At 30.2% G+C, this 21196-nt stretch overlaps 1 protein-coding gene and 1 long non-coding RNA gene across 5 annotated transcripts; both read right to left on the minus strand.

Annotated features, from left to right (window-relative positions):
* Positions 1-1461: 1461 nt before the first annotated feature.
* On the minus strand, positions 1462-4952 carry LOC143048917 (uncharacterized). The gene is made up of 2 exons (XM_076222779.1): positions 4861-4952; positions 1462-2601 (listed from the first exon to the last, which is right to left on the minus strand). Exons 1-2 carry the CDS (start codon positions 4950-4952, stop codon positions 1629-1631), a joined length of 1065 nt encoding a protein of 354 aa, XP_076078894.1. The 3' UTR covers positions 1462-1628.
* On the minus strand, positions 4951-16515 carry LOC143047349 (uncharacterized). 4 transcript variants are annotated; one of them, XR_012969516.1, is made up of 4 exons: positions 16424-16515; positions 7219-7338; positions 6329-6673; positions 4951-5323 (listed from the first exon to the last, which is right to left on the minus strand). It is a non-coding gene; the product is annotated as an uncharacterized LOC143047349 (long non-coding RNA). The 4 variants fall into 4 exon arrangements; XR_012969515.1 differs by lacking the exon at positions 16424-16515 and adding an exon at positions 9681-9791; XR_012969514.1 differs by lacking the exon at positions 4951-5323 and having other exon boundaries at positions 6121-6673.
* Between the last annotated feature and the right edge of the window lie 4681 nt (positions 16516-21196).

The raw sequence follows: 21196 nt of genomic DNA on the forward strand, positions 1-21196 counted from the left end.
TTCCAATTTACCCGTTTCTTTTTAAGACATTTTTTAAATTATTCATTTCACTATTGGACTGAATGACTAGTCATGATATTGTTCCTACTAGACTTTTAGCGCTTGATGTTAAGTATTATTTAGATTTTCATATAGTGTATCCCTTAAATTACTTGTATAGTTGATTTTGTTCAAGATGGAACTATAAACAATTGTCATACTAATGGAAAGTTAAGCTGCTTGCTGTAAAACAAGTTTTATCCAACTATTTATTCGAAAAGTACCTTTACTAAGTCATGAATATAATAAATGTATTAAGTTGTTCTGTTGGTTGATAAAGTCTATCATTTTGTGTTGTCAGGTCTTATAAATTTCACATTGTTTTTTGTAATTTACCTTGCTTCATGATCAGTTTTATTTTTACATGTTTCAGTTAATTGTTGAACTATGTGATAGCAAGTTTAACTCACATGACTATTTGACAGTAACATTCTTGCTAAAGCGCTCGTCCATCTGACTTTGATTCTTGCTTAATAACCCAACCAAGTCTGGTGGATATATGAAATCAAAAGCCTCGTCTAGGCAAACGAGATATCTTCAGTTAAACGAAACCTTCTATTAACAACTATATGACTCTATCTAACAACCCTCATGTAACAGTTGGAGTAACAATGTCCCGCCCTTCAACTTGAACCTGGTCGACCTACTTTATAGAACCTTTCAACTGCATCAACTGTTGTTACGTTTTTGTCGTGAAGATGTGTGAATTATTTTCACTAACCGTTAACAAAACCACAACCGCCCACTATCGAATATTAGAAAAAATATGATCCTTTTACAAAGACAAAGTTTTCGCATGGAGTTGACACAATTTGTTTCGACCATAACGGCTACTTTAAACCTTGAGTTTCCAACATCATTAACACAAGCTTGATAAGGATGTGAAGAAAGACTTTTTATGTTGTAAACAAACTGTGTAACCATTTGACGATGAACTTTGATATATTTGTATCATCCTGAAATCTAGAAAATCTTTGTTCATCATCTGATTTTTTCTCATATGTTTTGACATTTCGAGGATACTGAATTATTTTAAGGGCCATAATACACATTTTCATATAATAATTTTATGAAAAAATATAGAAGTGTTTGTCTGATTTTGTATTTATTTTATCCTTTTAAATTACTTATATAATGGTGTTGCAAAGCAATACGTATCATGATATTGATAAAGAGGTTTGAAGACAGTGCCATTATGTGTTTAAACCATCTCCATTCCTAATTTTGTAAAGTGTTCCAGAATGTTTGTATGGTATCTGTATGTTTTGTTTGGTTATATCATGTTCATTGACTGATAACCTCATCTTATGCCATCCGTAATACCAAAAACTCTCCGCTTAAAAAGTGACAGAAAATTATATGATCGTACTTCCGTAATTCTTCTCATTGACAGTAGATATGAACATAAAATGAAAACTAATATCAAATATCAATCCAGCATAGTATTTTATTTTTAATGATTTTGGTTTGCATTGTTAAATCGACAATTTGCTAAAATACTTCAATAACAAATAATAATTTACAGTAAAATTATCATATTTTAATATTATATCTTAATTCAGAAAGTTACTGCTTCTAATAAGTTTCGGCTACTTTCGCGGTGGTAACATTTTTTGTCTTTTGACAGATGTCTTTAAATCTGGATTACATCCAGATACAGAGGCGATTCGACGGGATTGTCTTATTACAGCACAAGGTTGTATACCTTCTCCAATGGTTCCACATATTCTTATTTCTTCAATAGCATCTGAAACGCTGTAACAACAAAACATAGTGATCTTTTGATCTTCAACTGGTATTTGGTCGGCACCTATAATCACAAAGGCTGCAGTCGGATCATTATCATTACGTGATGGATAGTTCATACATATTAGGGACCCACTGTCAGAAGGCAACGCAAATTTACCGCAACCTGACACGCGTATCTCAAGAAAGTATTTCTGGTCTGACTCATCTTTTGAGATGACAAAGTCATCTATCGTTCCTTTTGTGTAATTTGTCCGAGCTCCCCACTTATAAACTGGTCTTGAACGAATATCATCTAGGAATCCCGAAAATATTGTGTATTCTGATAAATGAGAACAGTCACTATCACCTTTAAGACCAAATCTGCATTCGTGAATCTTGCTATTATGGACTTTTACCAATGACAAATCAAGCCACTGTTTTGAGGTTGACGATGGTCCTTCGCAGGTAAAAACACTTTCTCCAAGAATTGAATGATCTTTTGGACAAAATGCATATTTACCCTTTTCAATAACATGAGCACACGTAGTAAAAAATAAATCCTTCTTTCTGTTTTCAAGAAACATTCCCAAAGTACCATATTTGATTTCTTCATTTTTAGCTAATGGCACATTCGAAACATCAATGCGACTCCCTTGTTCAAAAGAATATTTTGTCATTTGACGATTACTAGGCCATACTTGCATTGTTACGTGGAGACTGTTTGTCTTGAAAAACTTCTTGAAATATTTCATTACATCGGCTTCCATTGATATGTCCTTAAGGTAGATGCGAACAACACCTTTTACAAAACCAAAAGCTTGAATAGAGGAATTTCTGCAATACAAACATATAACACAATGTCAACCAGTGTTGGCTAGGGAACTACAATTCAGCCTCTAATAATAAGAAGTTGTCATTTTCTTTTAGTAAATATTGCATAACCACCATTGCAGCTATAGTAAAAATTAATATACTAACAAGGAAATATTTATTAAACGTAACATATTATAGCGTTGATACATTTGGTAACTATAGGTAAACTAACTTGTTTAACTAATAGCCTTTAAATGTTTTATCATGGTTTTCTTATTCTTTGTGATCTGTTTTGTTGTTTACACGCATTTGATAATGGGAATTACAAGGCATACATTTCTAGTTCGTGTGTGTGTTCGAAATCAACATAATGCTCCTAACACTACTGGTATATGCCCAGTGGTTTATATTGAGAATAATTTAAGTGGTATACCACTGATGATTCCATATTAAAAAGATATAGTAAGTCAATCTTCCGTTGCATCAATCCAAATGTAGAGCATACATTTGTATTTGGCCACTTAAAATTATAGATTGTACAGAAAACTAAATTAAAGTGTTGCTAGAAAGAAAATTGAACGTATTTATATATGTATTAGACGATTACATAAGAAAATCTAGACAAGCAGATATAAGACTTTAGAACTTTTTTCCCGCCGAGATAATTGCCGTTTTCCTTTATAATTTTAAACATGTAGCAGAAGACACAATGGAGTTTATTTGTCAATGAGTAAATGAAAAGTTGTAACGGTACTTATTTTTGTTGATACAGCTTGAAATGGCCAAGGCGTTGTCATTTTGTTTTAGATTTATAAGTTTGACTGTCCCTTTGGAATCTTTCGTCCCTCTTGTAAGATTTTGTTTTGTATAATCAACAAAAGTCAATGTTCATTGCTTGTATTAAGTGTTAGTGTACAAACAACAATATTTCAAGAACAGTTCGAAGCAAGGCACCAACAAGTTGAACATCTCATGCTTATCGTGTAATGTTGCTACCTGAAAAAATAACCTGTTAAAAAGAATTAAAAATATCATTTTTTATATCACACTTTTCTAACAATAACAGATAAAATGTTGTCATTGTTATCAAAATTGTCTTTGGGGGGAAAATGTTCTATGAATAAGGCCGTTAGTTTTCTCGTTTGAATTGTTTTACATTGTCTTATCGGGGCCTATTATAGCTGACTATGCGGTATGGGCTTTGCTAATTATTGAAGGCCGTACGGTGACCTATAGTTTTTAATGTATGTGTCATTTTGGTCTTTTGTGGATAGTTGTCTCATTGGCAATCATACCACGTCTTCTTTTTTATATGATTCATATTGATCTTTCAATCGATACTTGAATATGTGAATTAAAGGTAATGCAATCTATATAACTAAACTTTTTCTGAACGATTTTATTAGAAAACCAAATGGCCGAAGATTAAAAACCGAGCATGCTTACTTTTAAGAAACTACACTGATAGAAAAATTTGAAAACACAATCCAAAGGTTAATGCAAACTTTTTTATATGTTGTCATTTACAGATTTTACTTACAGCTTGAATGAAAATTCTTAATTTTTAAGCTGCGCTTGCTTATTTCAACTTTTTGATATCCCATATTCATTTACTAATTAATTGTAACAACATAATTCTGTCTTTCTTTTCAAGTTCCTTATATTCTTAATATTTAGAAATAAAAAATTCATGAATAAGACAGAACAGTTTTTATACGACAGAATTTTACAAAAGCCCGTCTGTGCTTCTGTGTGTCCTTCGACACTACAGTTGCTAGGGGAGTAGACTGTAGGGTTGGATTAGGCAAACAATTGAGACTGAAAAAACAATATATCTATAGTCTTCTATAAATATAAGACAATGTGACATGATTGCCACTGAGACAACTCTTACCAAAGACAAGATGCAGAACAAGTTAGCAACTAAAGATCAACGTAGAATCCACAACAATGACAAACACCATGTAAGTAAAAGGTACAAGTCAAATAGGAGTTTGATTCAAAGATCTCATATTATTAGAAAAAATAGTCAATTTTCCTTTAATATGAAAAAACAACATATGATGACAAATAAGCCAACCTAGTATGCAACTGTTATTTTCAATGGTCTTTGGGTTGTGTTGTGTTTGGGACAACCAGAGAGATGGAAGAACTGACATACAGTCACGAAATCGCCCGTGGTACGAGCTAGTTGGACAATTGTATATGACGATCATTTTAATAGTTTAACCGTATAACTATAATAATGAAAATAAGCTATCAAAATTTCAATAATAGTACCTGAAAGATAGAATCTTCCAAACGTGAAGTGCAACATTGAATGTTATCTTGTTCATTTCTTCTATCAAAAGATTTTGTAAAGTGTAGTACATGGTGGACTTTGTACATGACGAGTCTTTCCGTTTTTGAGTTTTTTGCTAGCTCTGGTCTGCATAACATGGGGATGACTATATTCGTGTTGCTTATTGACTTTTTCTAAGATATCTTGTAAGGATTCCATTCCTGTTAGGATGTGGTTTTGCATGATCAGTCCGACACGAATGAACCATTCAACATCCGTCTCGAAGAAAGTACTTTTATAGGCACTATTCTTTTCTAATTTGAAAACCTTTTCTATTTCAGTACTTATGGTCAACAAATCATTCGTTGTATAATTATACTTATGTTGCGAATTTTGTATCACATATACAACCGAATCATATGCTGGTTGGAGTTTTTTTAATGTCTCCATTAAATTTGCGTCCTGTTGAATAGAAAGAAATATACGAAAAGAAATATTACGAATAATCTTATATGTTTATTGATTCGTTTATTGTCCATTTTACACAGTAATGATATTTCTAAAAGACCATTAAGATATCTATATATTTTAATGAATTTTATACTCGGATTTGTCAAAACATTCGGGAACATTTGGTTTCCAGTGCTCTTGTCTTCTTTGTATTTGAATTGATTACTCAACTGTTTAGCTATGAGAATCGTTGATGAGGTTGTATGATGAAATTGGCTACTGGTATTTTACAGCAATTCAGTAAATGAAACTACTAGTTCCAATTCGAGTGATGACCAGCCTAATAATTCAATATCAATGTTACGACATTGAAATGAAATTGATGCGATCATTTTCTGTAATAAAACAGTTTATAAAAATGTTTTTCTACCCCATACTTAAATAAAGTTAGCAAGAATCACAACAACACATTTTCACAGAAAATCAAAGACTAGATAGGCAACACAAATCAACCATTTTGTTTTATACCTGATTTGATAATACAGTTTACTTTAAAATAAAATTCAAGAAACATGTCAAACCATATTACCTCACTGTTAAGGTAAGGATTTATTATTAATAAGTAAGTTGTGGGCATACTAAACATTGTTAATGTGCTTTACTAATGATCTATTGCTTTCGATTTTCTTATACTCTATCATACTGATTACTTGTCACAGAACATGAATATCAATATGAATATTTTTAAACGTGTCTAGTGAAATTGTTGACCATGTTGAGGTTAATTGTTATGTGTAAAAGATAAAACATTTTGTGTGATAAAGCAGGTTTATTAAAAGAAGAATTGATAAACATAAGTAATGGCACATCTTAAAATTAACTTGAACAACCTCAAACTGTGTGAGTTTGTCACTTCTACAATAGTATCTTTGATGAGTTTATTCATACTTGTAGATATTTTAATCGCAATATACTTTACCTAGAGTCACAAATACTTTGTCATTGTGTTTTGTTTACCTGATGACTTATACGTATCTCTCCTCCTAATTTCGAAATCTGAATAAGAAAGACTACTGCATATGGTCTGTGAGAAAGCTTTTGAAATCCCAAATAGTCTTTGCCAATACGCAACAAATGACACCGTTTGTCTTTGATGAATTCAATGTCGTCAAAATGTCGGCCTTGGCTGGCTACAATTAAGTGCGGATCCGTAAATATTGACTCGACCACGTTTCCAACTGCATCCCATTCTTTAAAATGGTCTTCGCCTGGATTAATTAGCTCGCGGTAATCTTCAAACTGTTTGATAGATTGTTGTGATATGAATACAGATTGGAATGTTTCTGGTGTAAAAACAAACTCCTGAAAAAATATTTGAAATATATCTTGTATGATTATCGTTCGTCACTCAAACTCATTTTCTTCTCATGAAATTGGAATAGAATTTTTGAGACAGATGTTCCAAAACGATCAAATTACTCGTAATGGCAATGAACGAAAGCCAATCAGCTAAATGTGTTGTACATGTATGTGCTTTCTTTTAATGCACAAACACACTATTGACATTGCTCTACTTATCGATACCTCGTCAAATAGACCTTCCTTTCAAATGATGAAACGACCAGACATACGAAATATCGAAACAGTAAATTAAAACGAGAGACAAACAAAAGTAAAAGAAATAACATTCAACCAAAGAGATGAAGTTACTTCATCCTTTCAATTTTCTAAAAACAAACTGGAGTCTCTGAGTAAACCCGGACAAAAAAGGAAATTACACGTAAATTTCTATAAATATGATTTGAGTGTAATTGTATCTATTATTATGTCCTAACATTCAAAACTATCTGTTTTTCCTTTTTTTAATTCGCAACTGGGTGTTAAAAGCATAACATTTAATTTCTAACTTGTATATACTCAGATTCATCATCATCAGCAGCAGCTTTATATGGTGTTCCCTTGAAAATGCGTTCTTGATCCAAAACATTTACCAACGCCATACTGTTACAGGTCTACCAACAAGAAACCTGCAAAAAGAAGAACAAATGTAAAAAAAGATACACATTTCAGGACCCGTACAGGTTTATCAATCGTGAGCTCATCATTCAAAAGTATATGGACATTAGGAGGAAAATAAGATTACTTAATTTTGGGAATTAAACCCAATCATACTCGAAAGGACTTGTATCATGTGTGATATTACACTTATCTGTTTAGATTTTAAACGTGTTAACATAACAGTAAAAAGTTTTATTTCTATACTCATAGGTGGTAAACATAGAAACCAATATAGACTACGTTCTATTCTCAATATCAGTTATATTCCAAATATCCTATTATTTGTATAACATTTTACTAAATTTATTGTAAATTGTTTTGTTTGTTTTTTGTTTTGAAGACTTTCTCAGTTGATTCAATCAAACTTGAAATAAAGATCGACACTTCATAACGGAAATCTGTGTGGTCAGGTCATTTGTAGAAATATTTACTCCTTTAGAAGTCTTTACAATTTAGACCTTCATCAGCTGACTAGTGTCATTATAAAACAAGAAATTAATACAAGGGATAGATCTAACAACTATCGTCGAAAACACCGAAACCCCATAAATGTTACCAATTGCCAGGTTATAAATGCGGTACAGCCATAATGCACATGTATAGTCAACCATTTGCTTGAATTTAGATAGAAATAGTTAACATTCAGCTAGGTTAATTCTTTTTCTATATAAAACTTCTCTATGGTGTGTTTACCGCGATAATCATAATTTCTAATAAATAATAATCCATAACTATGGCTGGAACACATTTAGAAAAAAACTAAGATTGTTTCGTACAGACGTATATTTTGTTTTGCTCTTAATTTTCACATAGCATATATTCCCTGCTTCGATTATTCATAGAGTTGATGATTGGAATTTGGTTATAACGTGAGAAATGTAATGCATCGGGGAAAAAACCCCAAACATTAATAAATGTTTCGTATTATATACTACTTATGTATTTTGAAGTTTTCAATTGTTATATAAATGGTTACAATTGTTATCATTGTTTGGATAACAAAGTTTCCGTGTTTTATCCTTCTAATCTTGGCAAACAAATGCAACTATTTTAACTTTATCAAGGTCAACACCATTAGATAATTCGTGGGTTTTTATGTGTAGAACGAACAAAAAAGAATATTTCCTCATTATATAATTTTATCTATGTCAAAGGTTTCAATTGTTTTTGAAAATTTTATGATTAATATTTTTCTCATTGTTTGATTCTTCCGTAATTTTACATACTAAACATCATTAGAACTAAACCATACTTTCGAGGTCAACATAACAAGGAAGTTAATCTTTATTCATTTGTAAAATAATCAAATGAAAATAATAGATATTCGTCAGATGATATTTATATGATGTTATGATTTAAAACCAATCGATTTTTCAAAATTAATGTCAATGACAATATTTTGCCTTGGTACATGTACTGATTCATTCGGACATTTTCGGTTAATCCTATATTACATGATAATTTGGAATATTCTACTTCATTCGTTTTTTTCAAAATAAATAGTCAGATATCTGGACTTTTTATTTGTTTCGAAAAGTGTAGAATTAGAAAGACTATACAGTAAATATAAAGTTGTATCTGTTTAGCGACACAAAATAAACCATTCCGTTTAACACCATACACCTTGGTGTGTTTGACTTTATCAATGGTCAGACTCTTTTATTATTGCAGATTATAGACTACAGATCATTTAGTGGTTTAGTATTGGTCCAATTATTAATTAAAGAAATTCAAATTGTTTCCATTTAAACTAGTATGTGCTTTTAACAAGAAACATATGAAACTGTTGATAGTTATCCCTATAACATTGTGTCATCATGAAATTCATAAAGCTTTAGCCATACATTTGTTTGTTTTTATATAGGTGGACTATATCTATTGCTTGTAAAAGACACCCTTGTAGATTTCGAAAGAGAGCAAGTTAATCATTTTTAATGCTGCCACAATGCATCACTCGCACCCGCAAAGTTGAAAAGGGAATGATATTAGTTCCAATAACTTGTCCCCAATCCACTATAAATAAATATGCTAAACTAAATAGGTGTGCATGATGCTTTTTTGTAATATATATAATTCTACGTTCAGAATCGTACAGTATAATGTGTCATATAGTTTGTTGTGGTCATTGTTGATAACTCGACTGGAAATCCTCCGAAATGCATGCAGTAATTTTTCACGACTGAATTGCTTAATGCAGTAATATGTCGGTGTTAATGATATTTTTGTAGTAATTTAATATCCGAATGACAAAATTGTATAACCCTGAAACCTTTGAATAATTGTTACATATTATGTAATCAAAGATACTTACTTTTAGTAATTTGATCAGTCGGAAAACGTTTTTTTTCCGTAAAATGTCGAATGAAACATGTCCTTATGGATAGTACGCATACATTTGTTATAACGTATAAAATTTTAATCGTACTAAAACATGATAAAAAGAACACCCGGAACTAATGAAATATATTTTTAAATATATAATTTTGATTTAACAAAATTAACGTTACAAATTTTACTTCATGTGTATTTCGGCTAAAATCTCTCTCTTGCGATGACAGAAGCCAATATATTTTAATATTAAAGTGTTTTATAACTACCGATCTGATATAAAAAAAAAGATAGTTAAAAATAAGTTTAGCCTAAGTGGGCCCAAAACCAGACCTTTGCATGAGGGAAATCAAGATATCAAAAATTGTTCGTGAATGTTAGTGTCCGCCACATATAATAACTGTTTTTCAAGTCACGGACAGATCAAGATGTAGGTTTCACTACATGGACATGGGGAAATGATCTACAGTGTGCCTATAATATATCAGCAAAAGCTTCTCGTATGTTTTCTAAAAGTGATATGTTCCATACCCGCTTATTATCTATGACTATGCTAATCAGATGATGATCATTCGCTGTCGGTTTAATAAGTGTCGTCACTTCTGATTACACGTGTTTAATTATGTTTTCTTATATTGCATTTTAGTTCAATCGAGACAATGCAAAGCATAGATGAATCACATAATATTCCAAAGTAATGTGATAAACGATTGATTTGAAATGTCCCACAAATCGTTATAAAACAACATATGATTATTTCAAGAATTTTTAATTGGCAAATTTAAATCCACAAATTTAAGAACCCACGAATATGGAACGTTTGCTACCCATGAATAACATTACTTTAATAGAATAGCAATTATGCTTTTAATTCATTTATTCACGTTTACTTCGGAATATAGTGTTTATTGTATGCTTGAAACCATAGATTGGTCGATACCTTAACTTATTCATTATCAATCCTGAAAAGTAACATACACTTAGTAGTATGAGTTACAGAATTAAGAGGAGAAACATTAAGTTTTGATTAATAATTCTTAGAAAATAAAATTGTTTAAAAAAAGGGTGTCACCTCTTTCATATCAATTTGTTGTGTGTACAATGTAGTTCCTTTCTGATCACATTTCGGTAATGCAATAACAAATACATTGCTTCAGACCGACTACCAACCATTCTGCGCTAATTTGGATCTTGAACGATTTACTGCATGTGTTTTCTCACACACTGAAGCATGTTCAAGTTAAACACTGTGCAATTGAACACAGTGATATTCAAATTATAGGGTTGCAACACACTTAGGTCAAGGACGATAACCCTGTTCGTGAAACTGTACCGTGAAAAATACCTTGAGAAGGCCTGGAATTTGACAATTGGTGATGCTAGGGACACATCTTTTTAGTGTTCAGCCTTTCACATACTATACATGTATGTGTCGTCTTAAAACCTAAATCAAGTGAAAATGTGCCAATTGATACTTGGTTATTGGCTTTGAAATAGACTTTAGTAATCATAGTAAATGTGAATACTCTTTGACCTACACTTTGTGTCATTTATTTCATGTTAGTTTGTGTTGTTTTCTAAATAGTATAAAGGTCAAATCAAAAAAAATTATTTCAAATATGTGCAGTGCGGAATAAAAAAAATGTAAAAAGTAAAACGAACCACAATACCATTGTTCAACCACTTCGGTTGTGATACGATTCAACTCCAATACAAAAGACGGTCCACAATATTGTATTCGATATATATTTTTCTTATTTTTGCATTAATTTATCTTACCAATTTTTTTTTAATATTCAACATGTAAAATATAATTATCTTTTAATTACCAGACATCAAGAAAATGTTCTTTAGGTAGATGGGGTGTCTAAATTATAATCCATAAAATCTTTTAATAATTTGCCAAAATGTAGTTCATATCCTGCTTGTTTAAAAACATTAATAAAAAGAATGGGTCACCGGACTTATTTTCACACTACAGGTTGTGCAAAATTGTAAAGATTTTGTATAGATTATGCATGGAAAACCCCTTTTTCCGCCATAAAACGCAAACCACACCATAGAATTTTGAGATAAAATATGAGAAGATAGCTCCAATATTATGCTTTCAGATAAGAAAAGGAAAAAATGGGGTCACCGGACTCGTTTTCTTGCTACGTGTACAAATGGGTAAATTCCTAACACATTCTATTATAAAAGTAACACTATCTGAATTATCTGCCCTTGCATTTGAGTTGCCTCCCCTTATTTGACAAAGTTGGAAAAAAATTAATCGAACAAAAGAATTCTTATTTTTGTAAAATACAATCATAAATATGATCAAACATGGCATTTTCTATATCATAATGAAAATTCTTACACATGAATTACCTACTACTATAAAAATTTGCACATTTCATCAAAGATCAAGACCTTGTTTTCTAGTATTTCAAAATCCAAAATGGAGGAAGACACCCTATCTACCTTAAACTGTAATGAATTATGCTATTAACCTGACTGCTGACACACGGATTATCTAACCTGATATATATTGATATATATATACATATGTATGTTTTTTATCTGAGTACATGTTAATATTTTTATCTATAACAATATTTGTTATGAAATAATTTTACTGTCACTGAACAAGTTTATCTTGATGACATGATATTCCATATGTCACTTTAAAAGTACAAGGATCTACTTATATCTATGAAATACAGCTAAATAAATATACTTCAGCTCTGACATGTTTACTTAAACGCAGTTCATATTGTTAATGATTTGTTTTTAAGGGTTTCACAATAGACAATTTGTGTTTATTTTAATAATATTTTGATGCTGATAATTTAAGAAGTTGAAAAATTGTATCTGATACTATTTACGAATGCGCAGATGTGAAAAACAATAACTGACTGATCGATCCTTTGTTGTATGAATGTAAACTTAAGTTTACCCCTCGATCAATTATAATAGAAGAGGTCAAATAACGGGTTTCAAATTTGAAAATTTCAAATTTCAAATTTGATGTGTCATTGGTAGTGCACAATGAGATACGTGCCAGGTTTGGTTTAAATAATATATATCTATCAATATTAATTTTGCTATTGGATGAATAATAAAACATCTTTTCAAAAATAATCTTGGACTAAAAATGTTTAAAATATCACACAAATAAAAGCATTTAAATGGTAAATGACATCGCATATATTGAGCTTTGAAAACAAATGTCATGGAATTATCAATAAAATGATAAATTTCAATTCAAATATATCTTTGTGTATTAATATATTTGTGTTGCTAAATTTAAATTTTACCTGATCAAACAAACAACTTGTATATTTTATTTTATCAATGTTCACGTCCAAATTGTATATCTATTTAATAATTTGTCTAGTGATGATTTAACTTCATTGATGTTTTCATGAAGAAATGTATCACGAAGTCATGATAGATACTAACTTTTTCTTTTCAGAACTACAGAAGATATACCCTGGGAATACAGCTTATTATACTCTACCTTTAGACCGGTTACTAATAAAACATATTTAAAAAATATATATCTATATTAATATAATGTTTAAAATTTGCGTAATAGATGAAACAATTGCAAATTTAAAATGTGAATGACTTAGCCAAAAGTAGATATTTGGCATTGCTATATAAAAATAAATGGAATCAGTAATAAATTTAAAATCATTTTTTTTTGTGTATTACTGTTACCTGCTACAACATGTCATATGATGTCAACTATTTTCTGATTTCAGAACAAATAAACCCATTTTGGTAATCCTAAATATGAATCAATTTACGATTATTCTAAGATATATTTGAAATGTTAAAACACTTGAAATAATTTTGAAAGAGAACATATAGTTCTGTAAATTGCTAAAGACATAAATCGGCCATTGCGTAAGAGTAAGTAAAGTTTGCTCAATATGTAGCAACCGTCAAAGAACAAACTAGTAAATAATCAATTCGGTAGGTTATATTAGAAAAAAAGGCTTTGATAATGATTACGAGTATAAGATTACACCCATTGTCATCTGCAAAACAATTATTCCATAACAGTCAACCAACTCGTGTTGGCGTCAGTAAAGTTAAGATTCCAACGTCATTACTTTGAACTAGCCTTAAACACAAAAGGGAGTATATGTCTATATTTTTGTGACGTTTCATTGGCATTACGACGTGAACACTTTTTAAATAAGGTATTTGTTTTGCCTTTAATGTTATGCTTAAATTATAAGCCTGTACTGTATACACTGTTAAAAATGTTTGTGTTTAAGATGCTTCAGTTATTTCAATTCTCAAATAAACTTTGTTTTAAGTGTGAACTTAAAAACTAAATATTGACAAAAAGCAATTTTGTTATTAGAAATACGTATCTTAACATAATGTCTGCAACATGCTTTCTATCAATCAAGTTCAAATCCAAATATTGCAAATTCAACCAAGGAAAAAAAATATCATTTTAAAAGAAGAAATAAAAAAAAAAAACCTCAACGAACAATAAATTAGTTATCTCAATTAAGAGAACTTACTTGTGTTTTAATCGTTTCCTTTTTAATTCCAAAGTAATAATTCCATTTACAAGACCAGTAGATATGTTAACTAGTCTGGCCAACATGCAGATATTTTGTCATTTCGTAAAAAATGAATTTAATATGAAATTGTGTTAATGTTTGTCATTTAAATGGTAACAAAACATATCATCGTTTTTCTATTGATTCATATTCATTTACTTTTAGAGCGAAAAATTAAATGGACTGAATTTGATAGTCATAAGAATAACATTAACGGTACCAATTTTCCCGACCAAATGCGCATTTCGACAATACATGTCTCTTCATTGATGCTCGTGGCCAAAATATAAGAACTTAAAAGTGTAAAAAATCGTCCCTTTCTAAATCCAAAATAATTTATTTTTTCCATTGAATTCGTTTGACTGAATGATTAAATGACACTTATTCTAAAAAAAAAACCAACAACTTTCATTTCACTTGACAGTTCGACAGTCCGATTGAAGCATTGTGTCAAGATGTTAATCTTTTACATTAATTTTATAAGTAGCAAAAAACAATCATAGTCTACGTACAGACAAATCATATAATGAGTCAAGAAGACCGAATATCACCAAGGTTTTATTCCCTTCTATATATTTTCTCAGATTTATATGCTTATTCGAGTTTTCTTGGTATATCAAAAGAAAACAATAGTTTTCAACTAATTTCATCCAAGAAAACATAAAATACATGACAGATCTACACGTTACAAATTGGATCGATTTTTTTACGTTTTATTCAATTGTTATGATAAGTTTAGATATTTACGTGTTTGATAAATTTAACATACATTTGGGTAAATAAAGAATCCAATTGCCTCAAATTCTTCATTTATCATGATTAAAAAGTATGAATTATTCTTTTCAATTGATTACGTTATAAAAAAAACTACATTTGATCTGATTTTTGTAGTCAAATAAGTTTTATGTTATGAATATTAACGATGTTGAATGATGTTTGATCCTAATCATAAACCAATCCCACAATTCGGGCTTAATTTCTGTGATTATTGCTATGATTTATCACTTCCAAAAGTTATTGAATTGATTATATTTTGATATTCGATTCAAAAACTCGAATAGCGGAAGCTATAGAAATGTAACTGTTCAGGCTTATTATACCTTGCTGACGTCATACACAATAATAATATAAAGTTAAGCTCGTACACTATAAAATGTATCTGTTAAAACTTTGAATTCAAACACATCTTGGCTTATTTTTATTCAGTACAAAAGAAGTTCATGTACCTTAATAAAGGTCGTAATAAAAAAGCGATCATTTTATTTGATGATACTGTCATCAAAGTGAGAGGTTTAGCCCTATAAAGCCATGTTTAATCCACCCTTTTTCTACATTTGAAAATGCCAGTACCAAGTCAGATATATGACAGTTCTTGTCCATTCTTTTTTTAAGTGTTTTGTCATTTTATTTTGCCATGTGATTATGGACTTTCCGATAAGATTTTCCTCTGAGTTAAGTATTTTCGTGATTTTACTTTTTTACAATATTCGTTTTTTCGCCCCGAGGCTCGTAGACTGCTTTAGTAATATACATTATAATTATGCTTTAGTCATATGAGTTAATTTAATCTTCAAGCAAATGAGGAATCTTTCCGTTACATGTGATATAGTTAAACCTTTGTAAATTTCTCTGTCTTAATCACAAAAGTAGAATCACAAAATTACTGAACTCCGAGGAAAATTCAAAACGGAAAGTCCCTTTTCAAATGGCAAGCTCAAAAGCTCAAACACACCAAACGAATGGATAAGAACTGTCATATTCCTGACATATATTGTAAATGTTCATTATCAACATTTGCTGTCCAAGTACTGCATGAACCAATTTTTGTTGTTGTTATCGTTGCAAGTATTATAGGTTAAGAGAACGATTCTATCCAAAAGTAAGTATTCCGGATAGCAAAAATGTCAATATGACTGTGGTGTTGTTCGGTGTTGAAAAGCCTCATTAATATAAATAGGAAAAAATCATTCATATTTTACTTGCCTATTTGAATATTATAATTTCCATAATCTAATAAAATTTAGATGATAATTAAATAATAATTGTCATCAACTATCTTTTCGAAGATACTATTTCTCATATGTGCATTTGTATTTTTTAAGTACAAATTTAGCATTCCAATTTTTTTTATTAACTACCCATAAGCTAATTTACTTACAAATCTCTGGAAACCAGCCCGAAATGCCAAGGTATATAGCTTAAAGTAGTAAACATATATTTTAACCTGTTTAACATCTACCTACATATTTACTTAATAATATTTGTTTGACAGATATAAATTTATTGCACTTGAAAAATGAACTTATATCGTGTTATCAATCTCCTTATAACATATGACATTATATAAATAATAAAGATCATACACTGTATCATCCACTTAACCTTAATATTTTTAATGTTTCTTCTTATACTAACAATAGTATTTTAATAAATGTTGGTGTTACTAAATCCGTCATACCATTATCTTTTATATTATACAAATATTTTCGAGAAAAGTAAATTGATTTTCCTTGCAACGCAACAGAAAAAAACCATTTAATTTCTGTAAGGTGTACATGTATGAATTCATTTTAGTATTTAGTAGACCGTTTCGTTCTTTCTTACATTTTGACGAGTGGTACGCATGAACGTTAAGATAGCAGTCAATACTTTCTAAGATAACATTTTATTTTATCTGTAAAACTGCAATTCTAAATGATATATATTAACCAAATTACCAACATCTGTTTAAGACGCATTTGAGTTCTGAAGATGTTTAATATACACTTACGTCCAACACGTTGGTTTTCTTTATTTCTATCACCGATTTTGAGAATTAATCAAGAAGACATTAAAAACAATGAATAAAAAAAATATGAATGAGAATAAATTCACAATATGTTTTGTTTGTATATATATGAATGTCTATTTAAACCTTAAAAGCGGAAAGATACTAGCATGCAAGTAGAAAAAAACACTGGTCAGGTGAGCACAAATCAATGTATCTGTTATTTAGCCTGTGTTAAAGATGAAATAGTTATAAATCTTGATTAACAGGTTTTTACAAATATCAAATTTATATCGAGTAAACATATATTTTGGAGAATACAGTAACTACTAGTATTGATGAAATAGTAAAATACTATATAAATACATGTATAAGAAGATGTAATATGAGTGTCAATGTGACAAATCTCCACCTTAGTCACAATTAGTAAAATAAAGTATTCTTAGTCAAATTATGTCCTTCACGTCCTTCACGTCAACCACATCAACATATTCAAACGACAACGACCGAACCTGAAACTCTATAATCTATTAAATTAGTGTCGTATTTTATTTTTCCAATTATTGTTTGGGAAAGAAAAATGACTGCCACTGCCTCGGTATTTTCTTTTGTTGAATTGCAAAAAAGTTATGCCAAAGGGGAGTAGCACTTGAGCAAGCATATTTATACTAAGTGATGTTCTCCATTTCTTTTGACAAGCTTATGATTATCAAATTTGTTTAATGATCTTTTTTACACTAGTGGAATTTAATATTAATCTAGTTCGTATTAATGTACCGAGAATCTTACGTAGAACGAGCAGCAAAGTTTGTTGTATGTCGTTCATGCATTCTAATGTTACATGATATATAAACAATACTTGACGGAACACAATCCCTAATTGTTTCTCCATGAATGCCGTTTTAACAAACCCCCTACTTGTGTCCCCATGCATCCCTTTTATAACGAACCCTATATGTGTAGTATTTTTTGTTTTAGTTATAAGTTATGTTCCGAATCGTCTTTTCCGTAGTGCATATTTGAAATATTGTATTTCAATAAAAATGTATTTTATATCAATGCGTGATTGTACTTACTCGCAATTCTGTATAAGCAATATGTATGATTTCATGATGCACTTTACCCTATTTAGATTATTTAATCAATGACTCAAACTCAAATGAGTTGTAGGTGTTATAAATTTTCGTGAATGCTCTTTTAAGGTAAAAAAATATCAAAAAAATCAACAAACATATCTGTATGTGTATATTCAATGTTACCAATATGGTGAAACACACACCAAGAACCACTCTGTAAATGTTAAAGAGGTTGCATTTCTGTAAATATTGACAATGCAATTTCCCATATTAACTCCTTTTACGGCTTAAACTGTACCACTTTTAATATGAAGTTTTGAAAAAAATCTTATCCTAGAATTGAAAGGTCAAAATATAGGGCTGTGCGGCATATTTTCAACGTGTATATATGCCCTGAACTTCTCAGAGTTAAAACTAATACTAATTTTCTTAACTACCCCTACCTCGAATGAAAGGTTACCACGGATTTCAATGTAACAATATACATGTAAATGTACTGGTACATTCCCAAGTTATGTTTCTGTGAGATGGAACACAGAGAGCATGGGAACCAGTATGTAAACAAAATTAATTTTCTATGAATATTCAAGATCTCCCCAAAAGAGGCGTATTTTGAGAAACAGCTGTATTTACAAAGTACAACCTATAGATATAAAATGAAACATGAATGAATCAACTTATAGCCTTTTTATCATTTATAAAATACATTTCAAAGTGTAATTATAGTTTAGTTAATTGTGTTATAAATAAAATGCATTGAATCTAAAATTGTATAATGTACATTTAAAAGTAAATAATAGTATTTCATTTTATTAATTTGAAACTTAAGACTGTTCATTTTATTGCTAAAACATCAAACTTCTGTTTAGTGTTTATTGTAAAGTGAATTGTTAACTATGATCATTTTCAATGGACGTCATAGTACAGGACAGTCTTTCATTTTAATTGTCCAATATATTGAAATTAACGTAGCGGTTGAACTGTCTTATTCATGTTCGTGTCCTTTTTTAAGTATCGTTTCTTCGGACTAACATATTATAAAAAAAATCTCCCTTACCAGTGAATGGCATTGACAAATATATTGGATCAAATAAAATACCGGTACGTTTTTGTTAAAAAAATGATTTCTGTGTTAAATTCTAACATGACGTCCTGCAAACGCTTTGAGTACACACCCGTGGTAAAATATGAATATATTTCCTGGGCTGTTCCGATGGTACTCCCACGTCATATGCTTATTTTATGAATGAGCTTCCCGACGTCATAGAACGATGAAGTAAGAATATAAGCGTTTTACGGGAAAATACACGCTTGTGAAACCGCTATCGCTCAGGGTAAAATATGTGTCATAAAGGGCCAACCCGTGGTAAAATCACGATATATTCAAGCCCCCATGAATTATTTCTAAATTATATTGTATCAAATCACGTTTTCAGATTGTGTGTTCTTAAATTTATCACAGGACAATAACATTCATTGATTATTTTCATTTAACGTTGTACCACTTAAAATAACTCACCATTCAACTTTTATTTTACAAGCAAAAAATAAAATAAAAACTAACCAAAGTTAAGTAATATCTCTTTCTTTCTGTAATAATATGATGAAACCATTTAAATGTGCTATTTGTTTTCCAAAACATGTTGGTATTTAAAATTCAGAGATCGTCGCATACTAGTGGCAAATTTCTCAGGGATATAAACAAGAAAACAAACTAAATGAAACCAATAGGAAGTTGCTATGACCATTGACCAAATGCATATCTTAATTATATTGGTATGAAAGGTAATGGATTTGAATATGCTAATAGCTTGTCATCTCAACAATTCTTTGGAAATCGTTATACTGAAAAAGGCTGTAGGTTCTTCATTCACGACATATTAAACCGAACGTCCTTATTTTGACGTCATTAGCCGACATCAAACTCATATAGGCAAAGACCCATTGAAAGTAAATTTCTCTTTTTTTGATACATCGATTTGTGCAATAGAAAAGGGTTAAACATACCAATTGGACATTACAAACAGTAATTTGAAGAACAAAATTCACAACACCATGGCAAGAAGATAAAACATAGTTCGTAGCACCTTTGATTTTTTTATTTTATTTTACATAAGATGTCAACACAACACTTCAGCAAAAACTAAAGAGTGCGCGAGACGAACCTTACAAAAAGCAAGACATCAGAGGGTTAAAGTCAGAATAAGTATATATATATCAGGTTGCACTTGTGTAATTCTGTTCTAACTTGACTAAGTATTATTTTATTATTTTATAATCGAACAGAAAGATAAAGCCATTTTAAGCAGCTTTACAGTAGTGTGTAACCATAGAAAGGGCGACTCGAGAAAATAAAAAAAAAAGGCTTACCCTTCTTTTGCAAAATATCGAATTTCTTTGTCAGTCCAGACTCTGACAGTTCTCATTATCGTTATGCTTGTGCTTATTGCTTATACTAACTTCGCAATTTAATTCATATGGTTATTCTTATAAGCAATGAAATGTTAAAGTAGTATACCACCTAATGCAAAGAGTGGTAATTAATAAATACGATTCGAATTTGTTTAAATGTGCAAGGAAAAAAAAACAATTACAATGTACAAATTTTGTTTTCGAACACCATTGAAGTCTCTGACTTATTTTAAAAACGTATTTCACCTTTTTCAAACAACAATTTAATTGAAAACTTTAAACGTTTTGCACTCGAGCTGATTGCTATTGATCATGTATAAGTATTATGTTATTGTTATTAATTTTCATATTAATAAACCACTACGAAATTCATTTGGTGATATAAATATTTTTTGGCCTTTTTAGAACAATGATTAAACTCTTTACTCTGGTAGATTAATCATTGAGTGATAGATTTCTCTTCGAAGAAATTTAAAGGTCCTGGTCAATAAACTATACAAAGAACAATACCTGTTGTATTTGTTCAATGGGACAATATAACTGCCAAAAGTTTAAATGGACAGGTAACTATCAGGTGAATCTATGGAAAGGTTCAATTGGGTTCGCAATAAAATGATTCTGTTTTAGGGATACCCGACCAGACTTCACCATACTACCGTTTGATCAGTGTCAACAG

Source organism: Mytilus galloprovincialis, chromosome 10, assembly GCF_965363235.1.
Source record: "Mytilus galloprovincialis chromosome 10, xbMytGall1.hap1.1, whole genome shotgun sequence".
Taxonomy (NCBI): domain Eukaryota; kingdom Metazoa; phylum Mollusca; class Bivalvia; order Mytilida; family Mytilidae; genus Mytilus; species Mytilus galloprovincialis.